Below are 13,203 nucleotides of genomic sequence, written 5' to 3'. Positions count from 1 at the left end.
AAAAGGTTATAAACATTCTAACAGAACTATAGGAGAGAAACCCCATAAATTAGGTTATTAAAATTAATATCGAGGTACGGACGACTGACATGGAGACTTGGGCCAGAAGCTTTCAAACTTATAAAAATCTTGGTGTCCATGTTATTTCCAGGATCCGACCCTGCGGTTGTCCGAGATCCTCCTCCCTTCGCACTTCACCCACCCTGCACCCCTCGCCACCCCCCCCAACCCCCGGGCCCCCAGCCCCGATGTGATCTTACAGCAGGTGGTCAGTTAACAGGCTGCCTCCTGGAGCCTCATTCAATTAGGAATGATGGCCCAGGTTCAAAGTCAGGGGGTCCATTCAGCCCAGCCCATGAATATAGCCAATGGCCATCTTCACAGTGTGGGCACTGCCGAGGGGCCAACAGCAAAGGCAGCAACTGTACAATGGAGATGCTTTCAGTGGGAGAAGGGCAGTGTATCAGCTACCAGTGTATCAGCTGTCCTGATACAATGGTCTGCAGCTCAGACCACTCGCTGTGAAGCTGCCTCCGATGCACCGCTGAGCTCCTGACACAGCGGGTGGCCTGTGCGATGTCTGGAAGTTTGCCTCCCTCAATGAAAATGACTGTTAATTGAAGCCTTAACTTGCTTGATCGCCAGGCAGCCTCCTGCAGGCAAGCGGCCGGTTCCACTCACAGCTTGTTCCTGTGCAGTTCGCCCGGAGGCAGGAACACATCAGGAAGCCCACCCTACCTGCTGTGTTCCAAATTTCCATGCTCCCCACAGCCTCACCACCCCACAAGGCTGGTAAAATTCTGGCCATGAGTTCAATATCCTACCATGGCAGCTGGGGAAATTTAAAATTCAGTTAATCAAATAAATTTGGAATAAAAGCTAGTATCAGTAATGGTGACCATGAAACTATCAATTGTCATACAAACCCATTTGATTCACTAATGTCCTTCAAGGAAGGAAATCTGCCATCCTTACCCAGTCAGGCCTACATGTGAGCCCAGACCCACAGTGCTGTGACTGACTCTGAAATCTCCTCGCATACCACTCAAACTACAACAAAGTATAATAGGCACCACACGAATACGACAAGGAGGTGCTCATCACCAACTTCTCAAGGGCAACTGGGGATGGGCAGCCCTGCCAGTGACAATTGCATCCTGCGAATGAATAAAATAAACTTCAGGTTATCCTGTCACCAGCGGAGATAAAGGAGAAAACTTCAAAGTCATCAGAAAATTGATTTGGAGATAACAATTGCAGCAAGTTCATCAGCCTCTGAAACACTAAGGACAGTGAAGTGAACTCTGGGCACTGAGCTGCCTTTTCTGTTTCAGCAGTCAGTAGACCCCATAGGCATTGCCAATATCTCTTATTCCCATTACCCACATATCAGGGATGGAGGTTAGAAGGAATTATTCCCTAACCCTGCATCCCCCCCCCGCCCCCACCCCAAAACACATACATACAATGGTTGGCATGAAATGCTTTACTATGAATGGCTATTGAAGTGGAGCCAATCACTTGAGGGAATTAAAAAAACAAGAAGAAAAATACTAAAGGTCACAAGGAAACAGATCATAATTCTGACATTAGGTTAACGTGAAAAAGAGGAATCAAATGGCCTCCATCTGTGCTGAATGCTTCTCACTCTATCACTAGATTAAGTGAAAATAATAAAATTTGCAACATGCCTCCTCTTTCCACGACCCCTTTCATGCTTCTTTACATGGGGAGGAGAGTAGGAAAAGATAGATATGGGGGATAATAAAGCTCGGCTGCTCTTGTACTGCCCGCTGGCCAATTTCAGAGATACAGACATGAAAATCCACGGAAGGGCTAATCTACAGCGCATGAAAAATGAATGCAAGACTTGGCCTTGGCAGAAAAAAAACACATCTGTCTCATGTAACTTCAGTTTCAATTTAAATTCTAAGTTACAACAGCCAGAGAAAAAGTCTGGTTAAAGCAGGGGAAATGCAAGGCGGTTACCAAGAAAAATCACTACCCATAGCATATAGATGAGAAAAAATGATGCAGCCCACAACAAATGCGCCAAATGGATAACTACATACCACCCAAGTGCTACCTCCAGCAGATTACGAAAAGCATGTTATGAAATGTATCTGTCAGCCCAGAGACGCGTGTACAATGTATGTTATCATTTAGCAGCTGAAAGTGTGTGGGGAAGGAGAGTGGCAGAAACAATGCATATTGATATCCCTGAGGGCTGGAAAGGTTGCATCAGACTGGAAAGTAGCAAATATAACCACTCTATTCAAGAAGGAGGTTAGGCAGAAAACAGGAAACTATAGCCAGTTAGCTTGACGTCTGTCGTGGGGAAGTTGTTAGAATCGATCATTAAGGATGTGATAGCTGGGCTCAAGGCAATCGGGAAGAGTCAGCATGGTTTTGTGAAAGGGGAATCGTGTTTAACCAAATTATTGGAGTTTTTTTTGAAGAAGGAACATGCGCTATGGATAAAGGGGAGCCTGTAGATATACTGTAATTGGATTTCCAGAAGGCATTTGTTAAGGTGCCACGTTAAAGGTTATTGCAGAAAATAAAAGCTCATGGTATAGGGGGGTAACGTATTAGCCTGGATAGAAGATTAGCTGGCTGACTGAAAACAGAGCAGGCATAAATGGGTCTTTTTCTGATTGGCAGGATGTAACAAGTGGAGTCCCACAGGAGACTGTGCCGGGGCCTCAACTTTTTATAATTTACATCAATGAGTTAGATGAGTAGAGTGATGGCATGGTAGCTAAATTTGCAGATGACACAAAGGTAGGTAGGAAAGTATGTTGCAATGAGGACATTTCAGATGGATATAGATAGGCTGAGTGAGTGGGCAAAGATGTGGCAAATGAAATTTGATGTGAGAAAATGTGAAGTTCACTTTGACAGGAAGAATAAAAAAAAGCAAGAGTATTACTTAAATGGAGAGCAGCAGTATAATTCCAAAATGCAGAGGGATCTAGGTGTTCTAGTATATGAGTCACAAATAGTTAGTATGCAGGTACAGCAAGTAATTAAGGCTAATGGAATGTTATCCTTTATTATGAGAGGAACTGAACATTAAAATAAGGATGTTACACTTCAGTTATACAGGGCATTGGTGAGACCACATCTCGATTACTGTGTGCAGTTTTGGTCTCCTTACTTAAGGAAGGATGTAAATGCGTTAGATACGGTTCAGAAGAGGTTTACTAGATTGATTCCTGGAATGAGCAGGTTGTCTTATGAGGAAAGATTGGACAGACTGAGCTTGTTTCCACTGGAGTTTAGAAGAGTGAGGGGTGATTTGATTTAAGTATACAAGATCCTGAACGGCCTTGACAAGGTGGACATGGAAAGGAATGTTCCTCTTGTGGGTGAGTCCAGGTGCAGGGGGCACTGTTTTAATATTATGGATCATCCTTTTAGGACAAAGATGAGGAGAAATATTTTCTCTCAGAGGGTTGTGAGACTTTGGAACGCTCTGCCTCAGCAGGCGCGGTCACTGAATATTTTTAAGGCAGAGGTAGATTGATTCCCTTGCCTAACAAAAATCTAAGGTTATCGGGGGTAGATGGGAATGTGGAGTTTGAAACACAAACAGATAAGCCATGATCTTATTGAATGGCGGAGCAGGATTGAGGGGCCAAACGGTCTACTCTTGTTCCTATTTCTTATGTCTCTTATGTTCTTTGCCATTTGACTTGGACAACTACCCAAAGCACCTGGGAATACTTCCTCCTGCTGTGCTTTTAACAGTGCAGTCTCTCGGAGGCCAAAATACATTTTGTTGTTCAATCGAGGAATTCAACAATACAAAAGTGGAAAATTGCCTGCAGAAGCGAGCACAGAGGATGGGAAGAGGTCACATACGCATTAACCGTCCAGCATCTTCAATATCCTACGAGCCAGATTAAACTGGAGACAAGGTATCAGCAAAAAAAATGCACTATAAATGTTTGAGATTTTCTCATCTCATTTAGAACGATTTAGCATTTACAGCACACACATAGGCCATTCAGTCTAGCTGGTCTACACTCGTATTTCTGCTCCACATGAGCTTCCCCCACCCCAACTTTGCCTTTCCTTTCTCCCTTGTGCACTTAGCTAGCTTTCCTTTAAAGGCATCTATGCAATTTCCCTCAAATACTTCACGTGATAGCAAGTTCCACATTCCAAACACTTAAAAAATCATTAAAAAAAACAGTCTGACATTATAACTCTGGAAAATATAACGGCAGGGAATAGGCATGGAAGTGGAGTACAGCCCACTTAAGTTCTCTTTTGGCTGGGTAATAAGTGTCCCAGCAACTCCAGGAGCTGAATCAAAGCTACCTCATTCCAATTAGAAAGCTTCCATCCCCTAAAGACTGTAAGAATTTTTCCTGAAACAATCTATAATCATTTCAACCCAGTTATCAACGTGCTACTCAACTGGCCGTTAGAGGCCACAAGGATAACTTATGTGAGAAGGTGGAAATAGAGCAGAATAGTCTTAGCAGGATGTGGGGCAATGAAAAAGCACAGATGAGAGGGAATTTTACTTCATGCCACTCTTGACCAGAGAACAGGTGATGCTGATGCTGGGGACAAAATCATTCCTGTACCTTGACATGCAATTTATCCTGCATGTCTGGGTTAGGGGCTGGGGAGGACAATGTCCTCCAGAAAAGCATCTAAGATTTCCAATTCATTAGCTCCTCTTGCTCCAATAAATATGTTCACACTGAAATATCCACATGCCAGCATGGCTGGAACACTTCATAGCTACAACTTTACAAATCAGCTTGGTTTCTTCTGGACAGATTCTTGGTCTACAAGGGAGTCAAGGGTTATGGGGGGCAGACAGGAAAGTGGAGTTAAGGCCACAATTAGATCAGCCATCATCTTATCAAACGGCAGAGCTGGTTTGATGGGCCGAATGGCCTACTCCCACTTCTATTTCTTATATTCCTATGAAGTACAAAATCATTGGTCTTCCTCGGGTCAACCTCCACTTTCTGATCAGGAACACCTCTTGGCTCTACAAACTAATGGTTACGAGTTTCAGGCAACCATTTGCTGAACAGTGTACCCTAGATTCTTCAGCCAAATGGTTAAACTATTCATACTACTATTTACTGTCCAGTATCCTGGTTCTACAGTCTTCTGGTTACATCCATCCAAACACCATTCACAGATAGGTATGTTAAAAAACTACGGACCTATTACAGAGACAGAGCCCTGTACAGTGTTTAGGTTTTCAAGGGAATATGATTTCTTTCCATCTGCATCCCCAAATAATTGCTCAATAAGAGAATTCCATGGGTCTTGACAGTGTTGTTTTTTGTGCTTTCTTTTAACCTAAGCAATCCTTTTGCTTTGCATCTCAAATAAAAACACTTACCTGTTTAAGTGGGGCTTCTGTTTTTTTGGAACATGACCTTCTGGCAGGGCAGGTTTGTGGTCTGGCAGCAAGCCTAAAAAAAAGCAATTAGTGACACACTGGTAACTATAGCAGCAGCTGTCTTTTATAGACTGTAACAGTTATATGTTCATATACTAGTAAAGTTCCCACACACACAAAGCTCAAAACACAGCTGTAAAACCAGCCACCAACATATCCAAACACTCCTGCCAGCATCTTCCTTTTTTCAAAAGCAATCATTTTAACATCAGTGACAATTGGTTCTTAAGCTAACTTTAATCATAATTTTGGGTGATCATGATTTGAATCTTGGCTCTAGTCACTCAGTGCTCTTGCCTCTTCCTCCCTTGAAATCACTGGCAATACTACAGCAGTTAGCGTTTGTGTTACGGTGTAACACACTTGCACATGTAAATCACAAGCCAAAGACTCTGAAAACTTAACACTTTGCGTGTCCGTGTCTTTCTCTCTCTCACACACACACAAACATGCACAATTATAAGATGTAGAGGATGCTGACATAGACAGGTTAAGTAAGTGGGCAACAACTTGGCAGATGGAATATAATGTGGGGAAGTGTGAGGTTATGCACTTAGCAGGAAGAATAGAGGAACTGAGCATTATTTACATGGAGAAAGACTGCAGAAAGCTGCAGCACAGAGGGATTTTGGGGTCCTTGTGCATGAATCACAGAAAGCTAGCATTCAAGTTCAAGCAGGTAATAGGGAAGGCAAATGGAATGTTGGCCTTTATTTCAAAGGGAATGGAGTATAAAAATAGGGAAGTCTTGCTAAAACTGTTGTTAGGCCACGCCTAGAATGTTGTGAACTGTTTTGACCGCCTTATCTAAGGAATGATATACTGGCATTGGAGGCAGTACAGAGAAGGTTCACCAGGTTGATCCCGGATATGGAGGGATTTTCTTATGAGGAGAGGTTGAGTAGGTTGGGCCTGTACTCATTGGAGTTTAGAAGAATGAGAGGTGACCTTATTGAAACATATAAATTCTTAGGGGGCTTGACAGGGTAGAAGCTGAAAGGTTGTTTCCCCCTGTGGGAGAGTCTAGGACCAGAGGGCATAATCTCAGAGAAAGGGGTCGCCCATTTAAGAAAGAAATGAGTAGGAAATTCTTCTCTCAGAGAGGAGTGAACCTGTGGAATTCTCTACCGCAGAGGGCTGTAGAGGCTGGGTCATTAAGTATGTCCAAGGCTGAGATAGATAGATTTTTAATAAGTAAGGGAATCAAGGGTTATGGGAAAAGGCAGAAAGTGGTGTTGAGGATTATCAGATCAACTAGACTAGTAATCCAGAGACCCAAGGGAATGCTCTGGAGACACGGATTCAAATCCCACCACGGCAGATGATGAAATTTGAATTCAATAAAAATCTGGAATTAAAAGTCTAATGATTGACGATTTTTCTAAAATCCATCTGGGTCACTAATGTCCTTTAAGGAAGGAAATCTGCCGTCCCTACCTGATCTGGCCTACATGTGACTCCAGTCCCACAGGAATGTGGTTGACTCTTAAATGCCCTCTGAAATGGCCTGGCAAGCCACTCAGTTGTATCAAACTGCTACAAAGTCTGAAAAAAAGGAATGAAACCGGACAGTCCCAACCGTCACCGACATAGGCACCAGAAACGCCAATGACAAAATCAGCCCCGTTGACCCTGCAAAGTCCTCCTTCCTAACATCTGGGGGCTCGTACCAAAATTGGGAGAGCTGCCTCACAGGCTAGTCAAGCAACAGCCTGACACAGCCATCCACATGGAATCATACCTTACAGGTAATATCCCAGACACCACCATCACCATCCCTGGGTATATCCTGTCCCACCAGCAGGACAGGCCCAGCAGAGGTGGCGGCACAATGTTATACAGCTGGAAGCATTGACTCCGGGCCCCGTGAAGTCTCATGGCATCAGGTCAAACATGGGCAAGGAAACCTGCTGCTGATTACCACGCACCACCCTCCCTCAGCTGATGAATCAGTGCTCCTCCATGTTGAACACCACTTGGAGGAGGCACTGAGGGTGGCAAGAGCTCAGAATGTACTCTGGGTGGGGGACATCGACGTCCATCATCAAGAGTGGCTCGGCAGCACCATTACTGACCAAGCTGGCCGAGTCCTAAATGACATAGCTGCTAGACTGAGTCTGCGGCAGGTGGTGAGGGAACCAACAAGAGGGAAAAACATGCCTCATCCTCACCAACCTGCCTGCCACAGGTGCATCTGTCCATGATAGCAGCAGTAAGAGTGACCACAGCCCTTGTAGAGACGAAGTCCCCTATTCACATTGAGGAGAACCTCCATCGTGTTGTGTGGCACTACCACCATGTTAAATGGGATAGATTTCGAACAAATCTAGCAACACAAGGCTGAGCATCTATGAGGCATTGTGGGCCATCAGCAGCAGCAGATTTGCACCCGAACACAATCTGTAACTATGGTTCAGCATATCCTCCACTCTACCATTACCCTCAAGCCAGCGGATAAACCCTGGTTCAAAGAAGAGTGCAGGAGGGCATGCCAGGAGCAGTACTTGGCATACCTGATGAAGCTATCTGCATGCCAAAAGGCATAAGCAACAAGTGATAGACAGAGCTAAGCAATCCCACAATCAACGGATCAGATCTCAGCTCTGCAGTCCTGCCTTATCCAGTCATGAATGGCGGTGGACAACTAAACAACTCATCGGAGGGGGCGGCTCCACAAATATCCCCATCCTCAATGATGGGGGAGCCCAGCACATCAATACAAAAGATAAGGCTGATGTATTTTTCATCAATCTTCAGCCAGAAATGCCAAGTGGATGCTCCACCTCGGCCTCCTCAGGAGGTCCCCAGCATCACAGATGCAAGACTTCAACCAATTCAATTCACTTTGCATGTTATCGAGAAACAGCTGAAGGCACTGGATACTGCAAAGGCTATGGGCCCTGACAATATTCTGGCAATGGTACCGAAGAATTGTGCTCCAGAACCTGCTACGCCCCTAGCCAAGCTGTTCCGATACAGCTACAACACTGGCATCTACTCGGCTATGTGGAAAATTGCCCAGGTATGTCCTGTACACAACAAGCAGGACAAATCCAACCTGACCTGGTCTACCCTCCATCATCAGTAATAGAGGGCGTCATCAGCAGTGCTATCAAGCGGCATTTACTTAGCAATAACCTGCTCACTGAAGCCCAGTTTGGGTTCTGCCAGGGCCACTCAGCTCCTGACCTCATTACAGCCTTGGTTCAAACATGGACAAAAGAGCTGAACTCCCGAGGTGAGGTGACAGTGAATGCGCTTGACATCAAGGCAGCATTTTACGAGTGGGGCATCAAGGAACCCTAGCAAAACTGAAGTCAATGGGAATCAGGGGGAAAACCTAGCACAAAGAAAGGTGGCTGTGGTTGTTGGAGGTCAGTCATCTCAGCTCCAAGACATCACTGCAGGAGTTCCTCAGGGTAGTGTCCTTGGCCCAACCATCTCCAGCTGCTTCATCAATGACCTTCCTTCCAACATAAGGACTGAAGTGGGGATGTTTGCTGATGATTGCACAATATCCAGCACCATTCGTGACTCCTCAGATACTCAAGCAGTCTATGCCCAAATGCAGCAAGACTTGGACAATATCCAGGCTTGGACTGACAAGAGTCAAGTACATTCACGCCACACAAATGTCAGGCAATGACCATCTTCAAGTAGAGAGAATCTAACCATAGCTCTCTGACGTTCAATGGCATTACCATCACTGAATCCTCAACTAGCAATATCCTGGGGGTTACCACTGACCAGAAACTGATCTGGGCGAGCCATATAAACACTGTGCCTACAAGAGCAGATCAGAGACTAGGAATCCTGCAGCAAATAACTCACCTCCTGACTCCCCAAAGCCTGTTCACCATCTACAAGGCGCACGTCAGGACTGTGATTGAATACTCCCCACTTGCCTGGATGAGTGCAGCTCCCAAATTACTCAAGAAGCTCCACATCACCCAGGACAAAGCAGCCTGTTTGATTGGCACCCCATCCATAAACATTCACTCCCTCCACCACCGACGCACAGTAGCAGCAGTGTGTACCATCTACAAGATGTACTGCAGGAATTCACCAAAGCTCCTTCGACAGCACCTTCCTAACCCACGACCACTACCATCTAGAAGAAGGGCTGCAGGTAGATGGGAACACTACCAGCTGGAAGTTCCCCTCCAAGTCACTTACCATCCTGACTTGGAAATATATAGAACCATAGAAAAGTTACAGTGCAGAAAGAGGCCATTCAGTTCATTGTGTCTGCACCGGCCATAAAAAGAGAAAAAAAGAAACTAGCCGCTCATTTTAATCCCACTTTTCTGGCACCTGGTCTATGGCCATGCAGGTTACAGCATTTCAGATGCAGATCCAGAGAGCTTTTGAATGAGTTAAACTGTTCTGCCTCAACCACCAGCTTAGGCAGTGAATTCCCGACACCTATCACCCTCTGAGTGAAAAGGTTTTCCTCATGTCCCCTCTGAACCTTCTACCAGCCATCTTAAATCTAAGTGCTGGGGTCTGAAGTGGGATCGCCGCTCCTTCACTGTCGCTGGGTCAAAATCCTGGAACCCTCTCCTTAACAGCACTGTGGGTGTACCTACAGCACATGGACTGCGGTTCAAGAAGGCATCTCACCACCACCTTCTCAAGGGCAATTAGGGATGGACAAAAAATGCTGGCCCAGCCAGCGAAGCCCACATCCCATGAATGAATTTATAAAAATCAGCCATGATCTCACTGAATGGTGGAGCAGACTCGATGGGCCAAATGGATTACTTCTGCTCCTACATCCTATGGATTTGACTTGCGTAGAGCATAAGTTAATCCGCGGTTACAAAATGGAAGTGAAGAATGTAAGAGGCACCATGTAATATGGTTGTAAGCCAGACAGTCCAGGAAAGATAGACTTGCACAGTATTACAATAGCATTTTCCATGGTCTTCGAGCGTCCCATATAGCTAATTAAGTCTTCTGAAGTGTCATCACTGCTATAATCAGGAAATGCTGCAGCTAGCTAGTACACAGTATAGTATGACAAACAATGAAATAAATGACCAGATAGTTGGTTTAGTGAAGCTGGCTGAGATAAATATTGGTCTCAACACCAGAGGGGTACTCAAACTCTTCTTCAAAATAGTGCTGTGGGATCTTTCACATTGCTTGATACAGAAGTACCTCAGTTTGACATGTTATCCAAAAGACAGCACCTCCAGCAGTGCCGCCCTCCCTCCATACTGCACTGGAGTGTCAGCCTAGATTGTTGTGCTCAAGTCTCTGGATCTTTTGACTCTGAGGTTAGAGTGAACCTATTGAGCCATGGCAGACACATCAGGAAGGTCCAAGGTCATCCTCAACTGGGTGTTAAGCCACTTTCAGAAAGGGTGATAGTAGGAACCAAATTAACATCTGGTCTCTACAAAGAACATGGGGTTTAGTCTCCCAGTTATTGGTCACAGGCAGACAGTTACAACTTAATAGATAGAGAAAGCAAGTGTTTTGCTGAAAACTATGTATTTCTAAAAAACATTACATAAGCACATACTTGCACCTCATGACATGAAGTAGAGAATGAATCAAGACAGGATTCCATAAAACATGCTGTATTGAATTTTTCCCTAATAATAGTAATGGTGGAAGTATTTTCATGCAATATCCCATGGTGTAAATAATCTTTATTTCCCAGATCACATCTCGAAAAATTCTAACAAGTACACTACTCCACTCTACCTTACTTTCTCCTTGCTCCCTTGACCACTCAAATTTAATTGTCTCTTGGTTATGTTTGCAATGGATAATATAGAGCTGTGAGTTTACAACAGGAAGTTCAGATGATTCTTTGAGATTTACTCTCAGAGATCACAGGGATCATCTCAGTGATCTGCATGGAGTATCCTTTATCCTAATTTCCTCCCCTTGTATTATTATAATGACCATTTGTCACTCCACTGCCCTGTGTCACGCTTTCAATCTCCTCATACGTTGTATTTTTCTACATGTTAGCCATGGTTTAGCCAATAACACAGTCACCCCTGAGTCAGATGGTCAGTAGTTCTTAAGAACATTGAACTAGGTACAGAAGTTGGTCATTCAGCCCCTCAAGCCTATTTTGCCATTCAATAAAATCATGGTTGATGTTCTTCAATCCACTTTCTTGCCCTATCTCCATATCCCTAGATTCCCTTAGTGCTCAAAAATCTATCAATCTCAGTCTTGAATACTTTCAATAGCTGAATACCCAAAACCATCCAGGATAGAGAATACCAAGATTTAACAATCTCAAGATTTTTTTTACTCTTTCATGGGATGTGGGCGTCGATGGCTAGGCCAGCAATTATTGCCCATCCCATGAAAGTCCTGTGCCATGAATTGAACACATGATCCAGGACAACATGCTAGTGCGGCATTGTGGGAAGGCGGCACTATTACCTTCCTAATGATGATAATGAGATATTCAACCCTCAGGTGAATGTAAAAGACCCCACGGCACTATTTTGAGGAGATGGGGACTTTTCCCCTATGTCTTGGGCAATGTTTACCCCTCAACTAACATGACTAAAAAAAGTTTACCTGTCATTTATCTCAAGGCAGTTGCTGGGTGCAAATTGCCTGCTGTACTTCCCTATATTACAGCAGTGACGACATTTTAAAAGTACTTCACTGGCTGTGAAGCGCTTTGAGACATCCAGAGCATATGAAAGGCACCATGCAAACACTACTCTTTTTCTTCCTATAGTTAAGGTTTTGACGTTAGCCACAAATAACCAGGAAGATTTAGAAGCTGTATTCAGATAGCAGAGCGAATTCCAATACATTACAACAGTGGTGGACTCTCTTGACAAGGAAATCTGCAATTTTAAACCTAATCACAGTCATAAGAGCTTCCTCTAGAGGGCATGTTTCACCTGTTTTTGAATCAATTGTGCACATTTACTTAGCAAGAGAACTGGCTCAGCAGGTTCTTTTCTGGTTTGGGTGAGATGCGGGCTGGGGGTTTCAGTCATCCCCTCGATTGGCAGAATAGGTGCAGAGGTCAGAGTTTTAAAAAGCTTTCTATCATCTCTGCACCCCTCCCCTTCTCATCCCCACCTCCCAACCACCCAATTCTCAAATTAGGAATCGAAACATAAAATGCTGGTAGATCTTGGAAGGAAAAAACTGGACAGCGGTGCCTGCAAGTCCCTTCATCAAAGTTTCAGTTTAAAAAGTTAACTTTCTCTCTCGTTTCCCTTGCCTCATCTTATTTCAAGAAAGGAAAAATTAGCAACAGTTTGCAAGTTGAAACAGAAAAATTGGCAAGCACGTAACAATGAACACTCAAAGCATAATATGCTTTGTGCATTAAACATTTACAAAAACTCCCCTTTCCATGCCAATAAAAAGCATTCACGTTTTCATACGGATACAGTCTTGGTACACACCCTCAGCACAGAATGCACAGGATAGCACAAAGACAGGCTACTTGTGCCTAGCCGATCCAGATTCAGGATAAATACGGGTGGGGGTGTCAAAGCCAGTTGGAGTTAAAGAAGCGGTTCTTGGTTATATCACTTTTCTGTACAACTAGGGACCTGTGGTCATGTGTGCTTTCCTTAGGATGCATCCATCCTCCCTCTATAGGAGTGTGCAGCATGCTCTAAGAGTTGAAGAGCTCTCCAAGGGGTTTGGGTTGCATAACACCCGCCCAATTCTAAGCAGAGATCATGAAAACACACTTTGACTAAATAATGCAAACAAACCTATTCCGTACTTACACCATTTTCAGGTTTTTTCTCTTT

At 44.3% G+C, this 13,203-nt stretch overlaps 1 protein-coding gene across 1 annotated transcript in view; it reads right to left on the bottom strand.

Annotated features, from left to right (window-relative positions):
* The window catches only part of mrps18a (mitochondrial ribosomal protein S18A), an 82,818-nt gene that overhangs the window by 37,335 nt on the left and 32,280 nt on the right, over window positions 1–13,203 (bottom strand). The window contains exon 5 of the mRNA XM_041188465.1: window positions 5,381–5,453. Within this exon, the coding sequence (XP_041044399.1) occupies window positions 5,381–5,453 (73 nt within the window). The remainder of the gene's footprint in view (window positions 1–5,380; window positions 5,454–13,203) is intronic.

Source organism: Carcharodon carcharias, chromosome 5, assembly GCF_017639515.1.
Source record: "Carcharodon carcharias isolate sCarCar2 chromosome 5, sCarCar2.pri, whole genome shotgun sequence".
Taxonomy (NCBI): domain Eukaryota; kingdom Metazoa; phylum Chordata; class Chondrichthyes; order Lamniformes; family Lamnidae; genus Carcharodon; species Carcharodon carcharias.
The sequence above is the reverse complement of the archived record's forward strand: the minus strand, read 5'-3'. Positions and strand labels throughout refer to the sequence as shown.